The sequence below is a fragment of the Somniosus microcephalus genome, chromosome 4, assembly GCF_052327205.1.
Source record: "Somniosus microcephalus isolate GS21.2 chromosome 4, FLI_Smic_1.0, whole genome shotgun sequence".
Classification (NCBI taxonomy): domain Eukaryota; kingdom Metazoa; phylum Chordata; class Chondrichthyes; order Squaliformes; family Somniosidae; genus Somniosus; species Somniosus microcephalus.
The window spans coordinates 322550910-322571928 of NC_140990.1; the positions used below are offsets into that span (position 1 = coordinate 322550910).

The 21019-nt window shown below is 49.1% G+C and overlaps 1 protein-coding gene across 4 annotated transcripts in view; it reads left to right on the top strand.

The window, feature by feature from the left end:
• Positions 1-13487, top strand: part of sema5ba (sema domain, seven thrombospondin repeats (type 1 and type 1-like), transmembrane domain (TM) and short cytoplasmic domain, (semaphorin) 5Ba) — a 423201-nt gene extending 409714 nt beyond the window's left edge. For 2 of the 4 annotated variants that reach the window (XM_085986838.1, XM_085986837.1), the window contains 3 exons: positions 364-402; positions 6602-6810; positions 10798-13487. In XM_085986838.1, coding sequence (XP_085842964.1) covers positions 364-402; positions 6602-6810; positions 10798-10950 — 401 coding nt within the window. In that variant the 3' untranslated portion in view covers positions 10951-13487. Of the gene's footprint in view, positions 1-363; positions 403-6601; positions 6811-10562; positions 10715-10797 lie in introns of those variants that run through there. The other 2 variants (XM_085986840.1, XM_085986839.1) reach the window with 2 other exon arrangements.
• Positions 13488-21019: the final 7532 nt, after the last annotated feature.

Genomic DNA, 21019 nt, shown 5'->3' on the forward strand with positions numbered 1-21019 from the left:
GCAGTTAGTAGCCTTATGGTGTGGGACTGGAATCACATAGGCCAGATCTGGTAAAGATGGCAAGTTTCCTTCCCCGAAGGACATTAGTGAACCAATTAGGTTTTTACGACAATCCGACAGCTTCAAGTTCGCACTTTTTATTTCCAGATATTTTTTTACTGAATTCAAATTCTCAAACTGCCATGGTGGGATCTGAACTCACATTCTTCTGGAGTATTGCATCCAGGCTTCTGGATTACTAGTCCAGTAACATAACCACTGTGCTGGGGCGACCATCGATCATGGTTAAGAACTTACCTCTATAGGGATTTGAGCTGCTGCTTCTTTGAGGCTAACTATTGCTCTTCTGTTTCACTCCTGCAGTGATTCAGCCAGCTATTGGGAGTGACAGTAGCTGTGGAGGTGAGTCAAGACAGCTGCTCTACAGAAAACTGCTTTGTGAGAAAGTCTTCGTCTGTTGTGATCTGAGAGACCTTGGAGTATTTTAGAACCAGAACTCTTTATATAACCCACTCCCCAGATCCATCACTATCTCCCATTCCCAGGTCCATCACGATCTCCCATTCCCAGGTATCACTATCTCCCATTCCCAGGTCCATCACTATCTCCTATTCCCAGGTCCATCACTATCTCCCATTCCCAGGTCCATCACTATCTCCCATTCCCAGGTCGATCACTATCTCCCATTCCCAGGTCCATCACTATCTCCCATTCCCAGGTCCATCACTATCTCCCATTCCCAGGTCCATCACTATCGCCCATTCCCAGGTCCATCACTATCGCCCATTCCCAGGTCCATCACTATCTCCCATTCCCAGGTCCATCACTATCTCCCATTCCCGGGTCCATCACTATCTCCCATTCCCGGGTCCATCACTATCTCCCATTCCCGGGTCCATCACTATCTCCCATTCCCAGGTCCATCACTATCTCCCATTCCCAGCTCCATCACTATCTCCCATTCCCAGGTCCATCACTATCTCCCATTCCCAGGTCCATCACTATCGCCCATTCCCAGGTATCACTATCACCCATTCCCAGCTCCATCACTATCGCCCATTCCCAGGTATCACTATCACCCATTCCCGGGTCCATCACTATCGCCCATTCCCAGGTCCATCACTATCGCCCATTCCCAGGTCCATCACTATCTCCCATTCCCAGGTCCATCACTATCTCCCATTCCCAGGTCCATCACTATCTCCCATTCCCAGGTCCATCACTATCGCCCATTCCCAGGTCCATCACTACCTCCCATTCCCAGGTCCATCACTATCGCCCATTCCCAGGCCCATCACTATCGCCCATTCCCAGGTCCATCACTATCTCCCATTCCCAGGTCCATCACTCTCCCATTCCCAGGTCCATCACTCTCCCATTCCCAGGTCCATCACTATCTCCCATTCCCAGGTCCATCACTCTCCCATTCCCAGGTCCATCACTATCTCCCATTCCCAGGTCGATCACTATCTCCCATTCCCAGGTCCATCACTATCTCCCATTCCCAGGTCCATCACTATCTCCCATTCCCAGGTCCATCACTATCTCCCATTCCCAGGTCCATCACTATCTCCCATTCCCAGGTCCATCACTATCTCCCATTCCCATGTCCATCACTATCTCCCATTCCCAGGTCCATCACTCTCCCATTCCCAGGTATCACTATCTCCCATTCCCAGCTCCATCACTATCACCCATTCCCAGGTCCATCACTCTCCCATTCCCAGGTCCATCACTATCGCCCATTCCCGGGCCTATCACTATCTCCCATTCTCAGGTCCATCACTATCTCCCATTCCCAGGTCCATCACTATCTCCCATTCCCAGGTCCATCACTATCTCCCATTCCCAGGTCCATCACTCTCCCATTCCCAGGTCCATTACTACCTCCCATTCCCAGGTCCATCACTATGTCCCATTCCCAGGTCCATCACTACCTCCCATTCCCAGGTCCATCACTATCTCCCATTCCCAGGCATCACTACCTCCCATTCCCAGCTCCATCACTATCTCCCATTCCCAGGTCCATCACTATCTCCCATTCCCAGGCATCACTATCTCCCATTCCCAGGTCCATCACTACCTCCCATTCCGAGGTCCATCACTATCTCCCATTCCCAGGTCCATCACTATCTCCCATTCCCAGGTCCATCACTACCTCCCATTCCCAGGTCCATCACTATCTCCCATTCCCAGGTCCATCACTATCTCCCATTCCTGGGTCCATCGCTATCACCCATTCCCAGGTCCATCACTATCTCCCATTCCCGGGTCCATCACTATCGCCCATTCCCAGGTCCATCACTCTCCCATTCCCAGGTCCATCACTATCTCCCATTCCCAGCTCCATCACTATCACCCATTCCAAGGTCCATCACTATCTCCCATTCCCGGGTCCATCACTATCACCCATTCCCAGGTCCATCACTACCTCCCATTCCCAGGTCCATCACTATCGCCCATTCCCAGGTCCATCACTATCTCCCATTCCCAGGTCCATCACTATCTCCCATTCCCAGGTCCATCACTATCTCCCATTCCCAGGTCCATCACTATCGCCCATTCCCAGGTCCATCACTATCACCCATTCCCAGGTCCATCACTATCTCCCATTCCCAGGTCCATCACTACCGCCCATTCCCAGGTCCATCACTATCTCCCATTCCCAGGTCCATCACTATCGCCCATTCCCAGGTATCACTATCTCCCATTCCCAGGTCCATCACTATCTCCCATTCCCAGGTCCATCACTATCGCCCATTCCCAGGTCCATCACTATCGCCCATTCCCAGGTCCATCACTATCCCCCATTCCCAGGTCCATCACTCTCCCATTCCCAGGTCCATCACTACCTCCCATTCCCAGGTCCATCACTATCTCCCATTCCCAGGTCCATCACTATCTCCCATTCCCAGATCCATCACTATCACCCATTCCCAGGTCCATCACTCTCTCCCATTCCCGGGTCCATCACTATCTCCCATTCCCAGGTCCATCACTCTCTCCCATTCCCAGGTCCATCACTATCTCCCATTCCCAGGTCCATCACTATCTCCCATTCCCAGGTCCATCACTATCTCCCATTCCCAGGTCCATCACTCTCTCCCATTCCCAGGTCCATCACTATCTCCCATTCCCAGGTCCATCACTATCTCCCATTCCCAGGTCCATCACTACCTCCCATTCCCAGGTCCATCACTACCTCCCATTCCTGGGTCCATCACTGTCTCCCATTCCCAGGTCCATCACTATCTCCCATTCCCAGGTCCATCACTATCGCCCATCCCCAGGTCCATCACTATCGCCCATCCCCAGGTCCATCACTCTCTCCCATTCCCAGGTCCATCACTATCTCCCATTCCCAGGTCCATCACTACCGCCCATTCCCAGGTCCATCACTATCTCCCATTCCCAGGTCCATCACTATCGCCCATTCCCAGGTATCACTATCGCCCATTCCCAGGTCCATCACTACCTCCCATTCCCAGGTCCATCACTATCTCCCATTCCCAGGTCCATCACTATCGCCCATTCCCAGGTCCATCACTATCGCCCATTCCCAGGTCCATCACTATCTCCCATTCCCAGGTCCATCACTCTCTCCCATTCCCAGGTCCATCACTATCTCCCATTCCCAGGTCCATCACTCTCTCCCATTCCCAGGTCCATCACTATCTCCCATTCCCAGGTCCATCACTCTCTCCCATTCCCAGGTCCATCACTATCTCCCATTCCCAGGTCCATCACTATCTCCCATTCCCAGGTCCATCACTATCTCCCATTCCCAGGTCCATCACTCCCTCCCATTCCCAGGTCCATCACTATCTCCCATTCCCGGGTCCATCACTATCTCCCATTCCCAGGTCCATCACTATCTCCCATTCCCAGGTCCATCACTACCTCCCATTCCCAGGTCCATCACTATCTCCCATTCCCAGGTCCATCACTATCTCCCATTCCCAGGTCCATCACTATCTCCCATTCCCAGGTCCAGCACTATCTCCCATTCCCAGGTCCATCACTACCTCCCATTCCCAGGTCCATCACTATCTCCCATTCCCAGGTCCATCACTATCTCCCATTCCCAGGTCCATCACTATCTCCCATTCCCAGGTCCATCACGATCGCCCATTCCCAGGTCCATCACTATCTCCCATTCCCAGGTCCATCACTATCTCCCATTCCCAGGTCCATCACTATCTCCCATTCCCAGGTCCATCACTCTCTCCCATTCCCAGGTCCATCACTATCTCCCATTCCCAGGTCCATCACTATCGCCCATTCCCAGGTCCATCACTATCTCCCATTCCCAGGTCCATCACTATCTCCCATTCCCAGGTCCATCACTCTCCCATTCCCAGCTCCATCACTATCTCCCATTCCCAGGTCCATCACTATCTCCCATTCCCAGGTCCATCACTATCTCCCATTCCCAGGTCCATCACTATCTCCCATTCCCAGGTCCATCACTCTCTCCCATTCCCAGGTCCATCACTATCTCCCATTCCCAGGTTCATCACTATCTCCCATTCCCAGGTCCATCACTATCTCCCATTCCCAGGTCCATCACTCTCTCCCATTCCCAGGTCCATCACTATCTCCCATTCCCAGGTCCATCACTACCTCCCATTCCCAGGTCCATCACTACCTCCCATTCCTAGGTCCATCACTATCTCCCATTCCCAGGTCCATCACTATCTCCCATTCCCAGGTCCATCACTATCGCCCATTCCCAGGTCCATCACTACCTCCCATTCCCAGGTCCATCACTACCTCCCATTCCTAGGTCCATCACTATCTCCCATTCCCAGGTCCATCACTATCTCCCATTCCCAGGTCCATCACTATCTCCCATTCCCAGATCCATCACTATCTCCCATTCCCAGGTCCATCACTATCTCCCATTCCCAGGTCCATCACTATCTCCCATTCCCAGGTCCATCACCATCGCCCATTCCCAGGTCCATCACCATCGCCCATTCCCAGGTATCACTATCGCCCATTCCCAGGTCCATCACTATCTCCCATTCCCAGGTCCATCACTATCTCCCATTCCGAGGTCCATCACTATCGCCCATTCCCAGGTCCATCACTATCGCCTGTTCCCAGCTCCATCACTATCTCCCAGTGCTGTCTGTACCATTCATGCTGAAGGTGATGCTGTTGGATGTGTACAATGATGTGCGTTTTGAAATTGTACCATTTATTCTTAATCTCACATTTTTAATTGGGAGACTAAATCCGAGAGCAACTAGCTTGGAGCTAGCAGGACTGTTGAGGGAAGCTAGGTCTGGGGTCGGAGATGGCTCCTCCCCCTCAAGGCGGGGACTGCTGGCATTACCTGAGTAATCAATTAATAGATGAATTCTTATTACTTGCAGTGAGTGACTTGTCGAAGGGGGAGATAGAGATTTCCACGATTCGCTGTTTGTAGTGAAACCTGTTCTTGATACAAACCTTTCTGATTTCTCTATATAAAATGAACAGCCTATTTTCGCCATGGCATTGAACAATAAAATGATCTAGATACTGGCTAATGAGTTACATCAAGAGTACTGGGGACAGTAATGTGTACCCGAGGATTGAGTTACAGAGAGTGTACTGGGGACAGTAATGTGTACCCGAGGATTGAGTTACAGAGAGAGTACTGGGGACAGTAATGTGTACCCGAGGATTGAGTTACAGAGAGAGTACTGGGGACAGTAATGTGTACCCGAGGATTGAGTTACAGAGAGTGTACTGGGGACAGTAATGTGTACCCGAGGATTGAGTTACAGAGAGAGTACTGGGGACAGTAATGTGTACCCGAGGATTGAGTTAGAGAGAGAGTACTGGGGACAGTAATGTGTACCCGAGGATTGAGTTACAGAGAGAGTACTGGGGACAGTAATGTGTACCCGAGGATTGAGTTACAGAGAGAGTACTGGGGACAGTAATGTGTACCCGAGGATTGAGTTAGAGAGAGAGTACTGGGGACAGTAATGTGTACCCGAGGATTGAGTTACAGAGAGAGTACTGGGGACAGTAATGTGTACCCGAGGATTGAGTTACAGAGAGAGTACTGGGGACAGTAATGTGTACCCGAGGATTGAGTTACAGAGATAGTACTGGGGACAGTAATGTGTACCCGAGGATTGAGTTACAGAGAGAGTACTGGGGACAGTAATGTGTACCCGGGGATTGAGTTACAGAGAGAGTACTGGGGACAGTAATGTGTACCCGAGGATTGAGTTACAGAGAGAGTACTGGGGACAGTAATGTGTACCCGGGGATTGAGTTACAGAGAGAGTACTGGGGACAGTAATGTGTACCCGAGGATTGAGTTACAGAGAGTGTACTGGGGACAGTAATGTGTACCCGAGGATTGAGTTATAGGGAGAGTACTGGGGACAGTAATGCATACCTGGCAATTGAGTTACACGGTGTATTGGGTGTCACTGAGAGATTGTACTGCTTCCTCACACCGTGTCTTGGAAGTTCGGTGAATGTTAGCTCGATGACATGATATCACGTCCTAACTCTGTGCCAGTGTAGTTTGAAGGCATGGTGATGACTGTAAATCCCAAGCTTCTCTAAAGCTCCTAACCTTTCGCCCACCCAGGTTTCAGCATCTACCACCTGATTGCCACCGGAGTGTCCTGCTTCCTGGGGGCCACCCTGGTCACCCTGCTGATCTACGTGTATTGCCAGCGATGCCACCGGCAATCTCAGGAGTCCACAGTCGTTCATCCCTCCACTCCCAACCACTTGAACTACAAAGGCAGCAGTCAGGCAAACAAGAACGAGCTCTACAATCCCATGGAAATCAAGGTAATCCCGCTTTGCAACCCACCTCGGTCGAACAATTCTAAATTTACAGATCCACTCCATTAATTAGGGCAGGCAGGCTTGAAACCACCACTTTCAATGTCTCCTGGACTGGCTTTTTTTTGGGGGCTAAACTGTGGTTCTTGGGTATCAAATTTCATTTTCCCACCGTAACCCCATAAAATTAGGGCTTTTTGGACGATGTTGTGTCACGATTGGTTCTGGAATTGTGTTTCGGGTCACTAACGAGTGCCACCGCCTGTGGTGCATCGCCAGCTACCAGCGCTTGGGATCTTAACAAAAATAGGGGCTTAACTCTGGAGATCCATGATACACGGTCTGGAACACGCTGCCTGAAATGACAGTGAAAGCAGATTCGATCGTAACTTTCAAAAGAGAATTGGATGTTTACATAAAAAGGAGAAATTTGAAGGTCTATGGGGAAAGAGCAGAGGGAATGGGAGCAATGGGGATCGCTCTTTCAAAGAGTTGGCACAGGCACGATGGGCCGAATGGTCTCTGATGTAAGAAAACTACTAGGCACTTGGTCTAAGCGTTAAACAAAGCTTTAATCAACTGTTTTACAACATGGAGATCTAGTTGTGTCCTTCACTAGTTCCTGTTAAAGAATGTTCTGAGCAAGCTGGGCCCATGCCCGAGTATTTATACTCTCCCTGGACAGCGCCACCCGCAGGCCGTCCAGTATTATTTCATAAGTCATTTCCCATGAATGACAAGATTCATGTCATTCTCCTTCTGTGCCGTAAGATTCTGTGAGTAACTGGGGATCCATGGATCTCTGGAAGGGTAGGTGTGTCTCCTCTCGATACAGCACAGAAAGAAGCCAGGGAAGCAGGTTTGGACTTCCAGACGTGTGACACCCTGACGTCAGGTTAAATGCTGTGAGGAGGGAGAAGGAGGGTTGCCAATCCTCCAGGATTGTCCTGGAGTCTCCAGGAATATTAAAAATTAATCTCCTGGGTACTGCGGCAAGCAACCTGGGAGAAACATCAAACGGTTACTTAACAAAAAATGCTTTAAAATTATTTTTAGAATCTTATAGCACAGAAGGAGGCCATTTGGCCCGTCGTGCCTGTGCCGGCTCTTTGAAAGAGCTCTCCAATTAGTCCCACTCCCCACTGCTCTTTCCCCATCGCCCTGCAAATTTTTCCCTTTTCAAGTATTGCTCCAATTCCCTTTTGAAAGTTACTATTGAATCTGCTTCCACCGCCCTTTCAGGCAGCATGTTCCAGATCATAACAAGTCGCTGCGTAAAAAAAATGTCTTCTCATCCTCCCTGTGGCTAAGAACATAAGAAATAGGAGCAGGAGTCGGCCATTTGGCCCTTTGAGCCTGCTCCGCCATTCAATAAGATCATGGCTGATCTTCAACCTCAACCCCCACTTTCCTGCACTATCCCCATATCCCTTGATTCCCTTAATATCTAAAAACCTATCGATCTGTGTCCGCTGGTTGCCGACCCACCTGCCAGTTTCTCCCTACCTACTCTATCAAAACCCCTTCATGATTTTGAACACCTCTATTGAATCTCTCCTTAACCTTCTCTGCTCTAAGGAGAACAATCCCAGCTTCTCCAGTCTCTCCACATCACTGAAGTCCCTCACCAGGTAAAGTAAATGGGGCGCCAGTGCTGCACGGAAGCCACGTGTCACCATTGAGAAGTCACTGACCCCCCCTGCTCCCCGCCACCACCCCCAGACCCATCCATGCCGTGTAAAGGCCTTCAGTAGCTGGTCTGAAGGTTACCAGGGCCCTCTGCTTATCCATAATGGGTTTATACAAATAATTATTTCTTTGCAACACATCAATAATGCACAATGCCGGTAATCCGTAAAACCCATCACTCTGGGGACAAGATTAGTGCAGGAATTTTATAATGAACCTGGCTTTTAGCCAACTTGGGTAATCCTTCAGTTTCATTGAAACATAAATCAGATTTGATGCATTGATTGTAAACCGCATTCCTGAAAGCAAATTCCACCCCCTGATCAGTGTTCCCTCGAAGTTGTGTGTGAGGTTCCGCTCACCGGCCTTTGCATTGTAAAAACCGCGCGTGCTAAAGTGCCCGCGCACCGCAAAATAATTACAGGGAGCATTACCCCCCACTCCCCCCAAAAAAAGCAAACTCATCGGGAAAGATTTTCATTGGGCTGTGGAATCGGGATTGGAGGCGTGCGGGGGGTAAAAATCCCGAAATCGGGGGTCCCGACCCCATCCCGCACCCAACCCGCCTCCATGCCAGTTTCAAAGGAGGCAGGTACCCGCCCCGCACTGGGACCCGCCTCCCCGAGGCGGGAAGGGATTAGTGCCAATTAACTGCCTGTTAACAGGTAGTTAACAGGCAGTTTTTAGCCTAATCCCTATTTTTAAGGTTGAACTGTGGGATTCCCGACGGCTCCAAACCACGCCAAGTTAGAGGAGTCGGGCCGTCGGGTTGAAGGGCTTGGAGGGGTCGAGATGTCGGTGTTCAGGTGAGTGATGTGTGCATGAGTGCAAAGGTAAGCGTGTTTGGTGTGTCTAAAGTGATTAAAGACGTGTAAATTACCTTTTCTTACCTTTTTAGCCTTCCTTTAGGTTCCGGAAGTCCCTCATCTCACTGGCACAGAAAGCAGAATGGCTGTGAACTGTCAAAAGTGACAGCCTTCAGCTTTCTGTGCAGGAGTGATTTCTAACTGAGTCTGTGGAGAAGGACTCAGGTTAGAAGTAAGACTGCCAGTGTTTGACAGCTTCAAACAGCTGTGAAACGCTGATATTTCATCTGTCAAAACCTCTTGACAGATGAAATTTCAGCCTGTGATGTCACCTGTTGCCAGGTGGCCCTTAATTGGCCTGCTGAGCCCGCTGGGCGAGCTCAACGAGGTCAATCAAGTTAAAATCGCGTGGATTGGCCGCATCTCGATGGAGGCGGGACTACAACCCCGAAAGTTGTAGTCCCGCCTCCAACCCGACTCCTGAATGAAAATCCAGTCCATCGACGTTAACAGTTAGGCCATTTTTCAGCAACCTCATAGAACCTCACAGCACAGAAGGAGGCCACTCGGCCCATCTTGGCTGTGCCAGCTCTTTGAAAGAAAGAAAGACTTGCATTTCTACAGCGCCTCTCGCGACCACCGGACGTCCCAGTGTGCTTTACAGCCAATGAAGTATTTTTTGAAGTGAAGTCACTGTTGTAATGTCGGGAAACGCGGCAGCCAATTTGCGCACAGCGAGCTCCCACAAACAGCAATGTGATAATGACCAGATAATCTGTTTTAAGTGATGTTGGTTGAGGGATAAACATTGGCCCCAGGACACCGGGGAGAACTCCCCCTGCTCTTCTTCAAAATGGTGCCATGGGATCTTTTACATCCACCTCGGTTTAACGTCTCATCCGAAAGTCAGCACCTCCGAGAGTGCAGCGCTCCCTCAGCACTGTACTGGAGTGTCAGCCTAGATTTTTGTGCTCAAGTCTCTGGAGTGGGGCTTGAACCCACACAACCTCCTGACTCAGACACAAGCGTGCCAAGGCTGATTTAACTAATTCAGGTAGCTAAAATAAACCTTTTTTTTTCCCCTTCTAAGAGAAAATTCATTTTTCAATTGTTGCCAATCAGCAACAGCAATGGGGATAAGTTAAATAAAATGCGACCCACAGTGTGAATAAGGATCATGATGACTGACACTTGTTCCAACCTTTTTTTCCTTTGATAATTCCATTTGGATTGTTGGCTGGGTAAACTGCATTGCCCAATGAGATGCTGAGCTCACACAGCCCAGGACGATCCCAAGTTCAATTCCCACATTACAACAGTGACTACACTTCAAAAAGTACCTCATTGGCTGTGAAGCGCTTTGAGACGTCCTGAGGCAGTGAGAGGCGCTGGAGAAATGCAAGTTCTTTTTTTTTCTTAAATCAGCCAAGGAGCACTTTGTTTAAATTGCCTTACGTGGCTTTTAACCTGAAACATTTGGCTCTTTATTTTACCCCAGACACTGAACAAGAACAACTTGATTCCTGACGACAGAAGCAACTATTTCTCCTCACTACAGCAGACGAATGTATACACCACAACGTACTACCCCACCACCCTGAATAAGTACGACTACAGGCCCGAATCCTCGCCTGGAAGAACCTACACCTAGAACCCCTGGAGCCAGCTACCCCCCACCCACCCCCATCTACCCTGGAGACGGTGCTGAGAACTGAACCAGAACGGGATCCTCCCCCCCAGCGAACAAACCATAATCACAGCAACACCGGTAGTCAAGTCATAGCATCAGCCAATCACAGTTCAGATTTTGCGGCGATCCTTCATTAAAGATTTTTGCACTTCTTCAAGATCCACAGTCCAGCCGTCGAGATTTGTTTATGACTTATAAGAAACCAAGACTTAGTAAGCAACGGATTTATGTTTTTTTATATATATATAGACTCGCTGACGATAAAGACTGAGCTACGCTTCATATTGGAGGGGGGGGGAGAGAAAAAAAAACCCACTGACAAACACAGCCGAAACAAAATGGCCGCCGCAGTGGCCGAACATTACAAACGTTGCCATAGCAACTTACTGCCTCCATGAAACTAGATTTGCTGAGGATTTCTTCACCGAGGTTAATTGGTACGACAGGTGGTTTCGAGAATGTGACTGTAACGTCTGGATGCAGAAACACTCCTTCAGTACTGAGGGGACATTATTCTTTTTAATCATTCGAAAGGTTTTTTTTTCGCTCTCTTTCCCCCCACCCCACCGCCCCCCCCCTCTTCAGTATTAATTTTACAGACGGATATCCTGCGGAGCCTGACGGTAGCAAAACATAGTCTTGCATAGTATTTACGGCACAGAGACAGGCCGTTCGTCCCGACAGGTCCGTGCTTCCCACAAGCCGCCTCCTCACCCCCCTCCCCCCAACCCTACTGCATCTCATCCCGTCAACAATTCAACAAAAAAAACCATCCAAACGTTTTTTGTTTTTGTTTTAAAAACTTGACGAGTTACTTTCACCGTGTTCTTTGTGTAGCTTCAGGTTACGGTCGTTCCTTTGCCTTTTTCTCCTTTTCCCCCCATTCTTCGCACTGAACGTGAAATATTTTCTGCTCAGAGGGAATAGGTTTGATTAATTTGAGGGGACGTTACCACCCGGCGACATTGTAAATTTGTTGGATTTGGCACTTGGGGTGCTGGGGTGGGGGGGGGGAAAGAAAAGAAATAATATTCACGGGGTGAAGCCGACATTGCTCGTTCAACCAGGGACTTCCAGCAGATCAGTCTGGACCAGTTAAACATAATTGGATGGAATTCTTGTTTACTTGAGACTGTTTGATATTTAAAGCAATTTTCTGTAGTTCAACTGATCATCAAACACGCATACTTTTTACAAAGATATTAAGTTCCCCTTAAGTTCCAAGTTCCCCTCCAAGTCACACACCATCCTGACTTGGAAATATACCGCCGTTCCTTCATTGTCGCTGGGTCACAATCCTGGAACTCCCACTGTGGGAGTACCTTCACCACACGGACTGCAGCGGTTCAAGGAGGCGGCTCACCACCACCTTCTCAAGGGCAATTAGGGACGGCCAATAAATGCCGGCCTCGCCAGCGACGCCCACAGCCCATGAACGAATAAAAAAATTAATTCCTCTACCTTGCTTATTTGAGAGGAGTTAGAATCATACAAGACAGAAGGAGGCCATTCGGCCCATCGAGCCTGTGCCGGCTCTTTGTAAGAGCGATCCAGTTAGCCCCACTCCCCCCGTAGCCCTGTATATGTTTCCTGTTCAAGTATTCATCCAATTCCCAATTGAATCTGCTGCCACCGCCCTTTCAGGCAGCGCATTCCAGATCCTAAGAACTCGCTGCATTAAAAAAAAAGTCTCCTCATCTGCACCCCCCCCCCCCCCCCCCAAAACCAACTCTCTGGCCTTTTTGCCAATTATTTTAAATCTCTGTCTCCTGGTTACTGTCCCACCTGCCAGTGCAAAGAGTAGATTTTTTTTTATATATATATATGTGGAAACATGAAACTATTAGCTTTCTTTTTTCAAACCGGTGCACTGGATTGTATTTAAAATTGGCAATGGAATGAAATCGCAGGAACCCAATTCCTGCCCATTGAGAGGTTGGGGATGGCAATTCCTGACCTCACTTGCATTCCCAGAGTTGGCATTCCAGCACATCTTATGCCCATGAATTGGTGCAATTTGCATGGAGAGCAGTCTGGTGATGCTTTCCGCAGAGCTTGGCTCACTGTAGTCGGTCTTTCCAAGTTTAGTTAGGACTGAAATCCCTTTAATCGGCAAACTACTGTTAAAATAATTTGGAGCGAGCCCTGTGAGGAAGTAGTTTAACGCACCCCTTGTCCCCAGCTTGGACGGTTCGATCGCTTCGCGCGCGTTTTGTTACCGGCAGACTTACGTTGCTGCTCCACCAGCGTTTCACCTCCTCCTCTGGAATGTGTCCCGTGAGCTGCCAAGTGACCACGTTGTCGTAAGGTGCAAGGCTGACGGAGAAATGGGCACAGGAGAAAGAGACTAGTCGTGGAGAATTTAACAACTGCCGAGGCAGCTGAAATACGGGATGCTGGTGTTTATCCTGCCGAGCTTGATGCTGTGTTCTCACCAGCGCGCGACTCGTCATAAAACTGCCCTGAGTTGTACAGAGAGGGCGCTAGAGTGAAGAGTGGTGTAGTGGCTGTGCTAAGGAAAGGGGGGGACAGGTCTCTGAGACTGGGGTTGAGCTGCACTGTTAGCACAGTGCACTGGATCTCACCCAGAGTCCTACCTGAGATGGTTTTATTACTCAAGTGGAAAAGTCAAAAATCTTTCCTTTGCTCCTGCACTGCCCTCGCTCTAATGAGCCAGGCACACAGCTACAGAACAAGGTTGTTTTCAAAGTTTACTGAAGCAATTTCAGAACTGGTCAGTGTCCTGAATTCTAGCTAAAAGCTTCTCAAGTAAGAAGAGCTCGTTTTTTTTTTACCTGTGACTAAAGCTCTTGGCAATCTGGGGTCATCTTCAGTTCAATTTCTTTGACCTCCTGTCGGCTTGAACTGGGTTTGATGGAAGTTGGGATACAGTTGGAAGCTGTGCCTATCTACTCGTGATCTAATAGCGCAACTAAGCATTGCGACGTGTGGACGCTGAAATCAGATCTCGAGGGCACAGCTGCTTTGCCGAGGAATGTTCTGCTGCTTGGATGCCGATTATGGTCGAACCTGGACTTCTGTCCATTGAAGACCCATCTTCATATAATAGCTCAATTAACTTGGTTCTCAAAGAGGGAATCGGAATTTTCCTCGGTGATGATGATGATAATGAATATGTATGTATTTATGTACACGAAGGCAGCTATGGAGTTATCTTTACCAAGGAACGCCTCAGTACACATGAAAAGCTCAAATTCTCATCCTCGTTTTCAAATCTCTCCATGGCCTCGCCCCTCCCTATCTCTGCAACCACCTCCAGCCCTCCGAGATCTCTGCACTCCTCCTTTTCTGGCCTCTTGCACATCCCCTATCTTAATCGTTCCACCATTGGCGGCCGTGCTTCCAGCTGCCTCGGCCCCAAACGCTGGAATTCCGTCCCTAAACCTCTCTAATTCTCTCTCTCTCTCTCTCTCCTCGCTTCTTAAAACCTACCTCTTTGACCAAGCTTTTGATCATCTGTCCTAATATCTCCTTATATGGCTCGGCATCAAATTCTGTTTGATAATCGCTCCTGTGAAGCACCTTGGGGGCGTTTTACTACGTTAAAGGCGCCATATAAATGCAAGTTGTTGTTGTTGAAGTGGGATTTTTTTTTTTTACCTTTACCTGGATGGTGGTTCTACTTCTCCTGAATTATTGGGAAGTGCGAATTCCTGCTTCCTGGCACTGTGAGTACAACATGAATTGTGTAAAATTAATAGTGAGCTTCAATACGCTACAAGACTGTGGAATGTGGTGACTGTTCAGATGTGCCTTAGTTTCCATCAACCACTGTAATTTGGCCTTGTATCAGGTGCATGGCTTGTGCATGGTAGCTTTGCTTAGCAGTCACCTTGTTTCCAGCATACAGTACTTCTTTTTGGGGGAGGAGGAGAGAGAGTGGAGGAAAATGTTATTGTAATTGCCACCAGGAACAGTAATACTTGCCATCTGGTACTTTTTTTTTAAACAGGTGTGAATCTATATTTGCAGAATGTATGCATACAGACCATGATCCACTGTTATGGTTGCCATTAGTTACTGGGTTTATAGTTCCACTGGGGTTGGCATCATATGATTTTGGCTCACCAATCAGAAAACTGTTTATGGCATGGAATTGGGTCATGGCGGACAAAGTAAATATCTATTGTGAGCCAACTTCAGGAGCCATCTGTCGCTCCTGCGTGTTGAGTAGAGTAGTTGGGTGCTTTAGTTAAGAAACAGAGATGGGAGATTCCAGGTGGTGCAGTGAGTTCAGACGTTCTTCTGTTAATTCTGAGCCCTGGCTCAAAAATCCATTGCTTCGGGCAGATTGAATATTCCTCTCGCTGCCATCGGGGGTCTACATGAAATAGGTTTGGTCGATGTTGACCTCATTCATTAGTGAGGCTGAAGGATGGCTGCTGTGGGAATTGGCAATGTCACATTGAAGCTCCTCCGAGCTTGGGAGTTGACATTGTTGTTGAGACAGAATAGATTGACTTTTATTCTGTATCCCAGCCTAGGAGTGCCTGTGTACTGACACTGGTTCCAAAATAGTGACGCTACTCTGGCATTGACGTTGCTCACTTTGATGGCTCAATTGGTGAATGGCCAGTACGGGTTTGACACTGAAGCCATATGAATCAGGAAGCTCCCAAGAGCGACCCCTGACCTGTAAGGGGAAAACTGTGATTGGAGTTAGAGACCCCAAACTAGAGGTTGGGAAAATTCAGCGTTGGCGATGCAGTCAACCATTGCTGCAAAGTGTGACTATTCCTATGCCCTCCTGGCCGTTCTCCCACCTTGCACCCTCCGTAAACATGAGCACATCCAAAATTCCGCTGCTTGTATCCTAACTCAAACCATGTCCCGTTCTACCATCAACTACCCCGCCCTCCCCCCGCCCCATGCTCGCTGACCTACATTGGCTCCAGGCCTGGCAACGCCTCAAGTTTAAAATTCTCATGCCCGTTTTAAAATTCCTGCAAGGTCTCGCCCCTCCCTATCTCTGTGACCTCCTCCAGCTCTACAACCCTCCGAGATCACTGCGTTCCTCGAATTCTGGTCTCTTGCGCATCCCCGATTTCCTTCGCTCCACCATTGGCGGTTGTTCCTTCAGCTGTTTAGGCCTTAATCTCGGAATTCCCTCCCTAAACCTCTCCACCTCTTCTTTAAGACGCTCTTTAAGAGCTACCTCTTTCACCACGCTTTTGGTCACCTGCCCTCATGTCTCCTTATGCCACTCGGTGTCAAATTTTGTTTGATAATCGCTCCTGTGAAGCCCCTTGGGAGGTTTTGCTGCGTTTAAAGGCGCCATATAAATGCAAGCTGTTGGTACTTGGAGAAGAGGTGGAAATCTGGGCAAACAAGTGGAAAAGATAGAGGCAGCTAATGTTGAACAAATGCCGTGTAGCATTTCCGCAGAGTTTGTCCTCAAGAACAACTCATGACATCTGTTCATATTGGAACGATGTAATCTCTGTTCTGCAGGAACGTTCCCGACAGACTCTTGACCTAGAAGGAAAACAGGTCCCAGCTTGCATACTCCACCCTCGTTGCAGCTCTAGGCTCCCGAAGAACATGCTGTAAGTCTGCTCCAATGAATAAGCCGTAATGTCACTCAAAACGTAACCAGTACGCACCCGGTAGCGATGATCAGGCAGCCTTGTAGCAGAGAGCCTTCAAATGAGGATGGAGGGATTGGAGTATGTTAGTCATTAGAATCATAGAATGATACTACGCTACGCAGTTGTGGCTTTGGTGAACACAAAGATAAACCTCGCCAACTGGCTGAATTGCCGAATGCACACTACAGCTTGACACTGATGACTCATGGATCAGGAGTGACTCCTGACCTGTGCGCCAGCAACATGCGGCCTCATTGTAGCTGGATTTAAAATCTTCAGACAAAGGCGATGTCAGACGGGCTTGTCTCGCAGTGCCAGGAGCTGAGCTAATTTTCAGCACGGTAATGTTTTTGAGGCAATTTCAATGATGTCATCTGGAGCACACGATGTTAAACACTTCACGAACATCAATATTTTGGAAGTGACTGCCTCGCTGCTGTTTCCTCAGCACCTGGCACGCTCGATCCCTGCTGACTTGCGTTCCAGAAACTCCGAAATGATTCTTTTTCCCCCTCCCTGACGGCGACGTCCCTTTAACTCAACCTGGCGTGGGTTTGGAGTAAAGGGCCTAATCACTGCTGCAGCTGGTGTGTTGGACAGGATGCAGAGTGCGTAGTGGAGTCCAGATCCCACCAAAAAAATAAAAGCAAAACATTTTTTCAATTCATCGAACATCTTAAAGCAGAATGAGAGATAAAAAAAATAATTTCAAGGTTGTTTCTTTCCATGAATTGCATAGCAGCTCTCCCCTACAGGTTGTCGAAATAGACATCCTCATGCTGATTTACCGTGCTATGCCACTAGAGGCAGCAGCGAGTGAGTACTATCGAGCTCTCTCTGTTCATCTACTCCTCCATTATAGAACACCCCTACTTATTAACACTGAGTCAGTAGGGCAACCCCAATTTCTCCCTTGGTAAGTCCACCGCCTGGTATGAAACTGGACCAGGAAGGCCCCAGGTCCGACGCTGAGTTAGCTATCCTCAGCCAGGGTAACAAGTGAAGGTATTAATTTGTCTTCGGCCTCCTTAGGCTGGGGCGGAGGGAGGGGGAAATCAGCCAGGGTCTTCTCTCATTGTCACATTGGCCCCCCCCCCTATTGGAAAGCGTATGTGGGTGAGGAGATGATCGGGCTTCGCTACAATGCCCCTCCCCAAACGGTCAACCAGCCACTCCCTAGGGTCACGCCTGAAGACTCACCACCTGGGCAAAGTAATAGAGGGGCAACTGGCTGTTGTGGAACTGTGCCCCAGTGGGAGCCACCACTTTTTGGGAGAGCAGGGAGATAATAACCAACACGTGGAAATTTATATAGCGCCTTTCACGGCCTCTGGACATCGCAGTGAAGCCAGACAAAGTACTTTTGAAGTGCAGTCGCTGTTGTAATGTAGGAAATTTAATAACGCCGCATCTTTTAGCAGCCAGGCAAACACACAGCAACGGGTGGCAGTATCAAAAACGCAACAAGAGTAAGGCAAAACTAAAGTGCCTCTTCAGCACCACAGCTTGCAGTTACTGTCACCATGGGCAGCAGCATAGTATCTACACGGGGCATGTTCGTGAATGGAGTCTCTCAGCTCACTGAGCGAGTTGAACAATAGTCAAGTATTGTAAATGACCAGATGCACCTTTGTATATAGGCGGTCGTCACTGTTAACAGCGTGATGAATTTTTAGGAAGATTAAATGTAAATGTACCTTGTACAGTTCAGGCCGTTCGGAACAGCCATATTTTTTTAAACTGCTAAACAAACCGACAGCTTTTGTAAATATTGGGTTTGTAATTAGAAGAAGTGTTGGTACCAATTATTAGTGCGACGGCCCTGATTTGTAATGCTGCCCACCCAGCGCAGACTGACCAACAGACTGGTGCCTTCTGAAGTCTCGTCTGTCTGCCGGCTGTATAAAGCGTCCCATGTGAAATGAGTCGAGTCGTCTCACTCCACTTCTGAATGACGCACGGTTCCTTCAGAAACCCTTGGTCACGCTCCATCGAGATCCCAGGGCCGCCAACCCTCCAGGATTGCCCTGGAGTCTCCAGGAATTGAAGAGTGATCTCATGGGGCACAGCTGTGAGCAAAACCCGGGAGAAAAATCATCCCGACATTAAAAAGATTGTGTGCTTTTTTCTTTCCCCCCTTCATCTTCTTTGAACATTTTTGCTTATTCATGCTTTAAAAAAAGGAGAGAGGTGGGGGGGGGAAAAGGGCCGTTTAAGCAACCAGTCGGGTAGTGAAAAGTCTGCTCGCTGCTCAATTGGCTGTGAGCAGGTGGTACGTCGCTAGGTTGGACGTGCTGGGCGACCAATGGTGTGGGGGCCGGGCAGTTGGAGATGGGAGGTCATGTGACTCCAGGAATACATCCCACCAGAGTTGGCAACCCTTGGGTGGCTTATGTGGAGAATGGGAAACATGAATGCACTCTTCTGAGGCTGAGGCAGTGTAGTGGGGAGCTTCGCCCTGCAGCTTAACCGTGCTGTACCTGAGAGGGGGGAGGGGGGGGGGGGGGTTGCTTAAGGCCGATACTATAACCTTTAACCTACCCCGCCCAATGAGAACGAGTTTGTGTCAGAACGCTCCCATTTTACACTCCCTTGAAGTCAACAGAGCGTGTAATCGGGTGGGGGGGGGTAAGTCGGATGCTCCATACCGAACCCATGCCCCGTTCCCGCCGGAGCAGGTGAGGTTAAAACCGGGGGGGGGTCTGAATTGGGAATGTGTTCCATTCCCCGATACTAATATCCACTCAAGTTTGTTGAGTGCAAAGATATCAAAAAGGGAAGTAAAAAGGAGAATGGTCCCGTACAATGTCCCCCCTCCCCCGTGAGCCGCACCGCCCCCCTGCGCGGCCCGTTCCAATGTTTGCGCGCGCGCGGTACCTACAATGTAAAAGCCGGTGAGTGGCCGTCGCGGGACCTTGCAGACAATGGGACGGCCACGCAGCTTACTCCCGTGTTCATTGTTGTTTCAGGAATAAAATTATTTTTATTCTTTTACGAACTTAAACTTTGCCCGTGGCCTTTCTGACGATATCGTTGACATTTAATAAGCAAAAAAAAAATTGCTAATGTTTTTTTATTTTAAAGACGTTGAAACATTTATCGTATAATGAGAGCAACCCCAGGGGAACCAGACGCGGTATCGGCCATGGCGATGGCGTAATGTCCTCGCACTCCATCGCACCAGCAGCTCCTGCCAAGCTTCCGAGGTTATGGGGCCTCGTAAAACCGCCGCTTACTACCGGCTGGCCAAGGAGAACTTCTGCTTGGCATCGGGCATTGTGTATAGTTGGCAGGTAATGGGGCAGTAATGGTTTGGAAGATGTGTCTACAGTCCAGGGACCACTGTGACCACATGCTGAGCCAAGTGCTGCTGACACCAACCAACCCTGGCTAGCTATTACCAAGGGAATGAATGCTTACATCTTGCACTCATTGAAGCTGTTAGATTGTGGGTACGTTTTCTTTAAATAAATTTATTTTCTGTTGTGTTTTTAGGAATTTTCTCTTTAGAAAATTAATGAGGGGCACTGGTGTTTACTCCCAGGTTTTTTTTTTTAGCACATGACCTAGGCTGACACTCCCAGTGCCAGTACTGAGGGAGCGCTGCACTGTCGGAGGTGCCGCCTTTCGGATGTGACATTAAACCGAGGCCCCCTCTGCCCTCTCGGGTGGACGTAAAAGATCCCACAGCCACTATTTGGAATAAGAGCAGGGGAGTTATCCCCGGTGTCCTCGGCCAAGATTGATCCCTCAACCAACATCACTTAAAAAAAAAACAGATTATCTGGTCGTTGTCACGTTGCTGTTTGTGGGAGCTTGCTGTGCGCAAATTGGCTGCCGCGTTTCTTACATTCAGTGACTACACTTCAAATAGTACCTCATTGGCTGTAAAGCGCTTTGGGATGTCCTGAGATCGGGAAAGGCGCTATAGAAATGCGAGCCCCCCCCCCCATTCTCCCAGCTGAGGGGTGGGGATGGTGGGGTAGAAACACACCTGGTCACAGGGTCCTTCCAATGGCAGTTCATCGAAGGCAGTCGGAGGTGCTCAAGAGTAACCTGGAGGAAATTATTATTTTTTGGCCTCGATTTTCAATTGGCGACTTGCCTGGCCTCACTTACTACTTTCCCCGCACCTGCTTGACTAAGACCAATATCTGTTGGGGGGTGGTGGGGGGGGGGGGGGGGCGGTGTATGTCCTACAACCGACTACCGTGTGGCATGAAGTGTCAGACCACTGACGTACTACCACACCAACTGGTCTCCAGCAATGTTCCCTGTAGGCAGCACTGGGTTCTGCGCGGCCTGTTCCTTTCAATGCGCGGTCCCTTTAAATTTGTGCGCTTTGGGCGGTATTTCCAATGTAAAAGCTTGTGAGCGGCCTGCGTGGGACCTTGCAGATTACTGCACAGGCGCGCATGCGT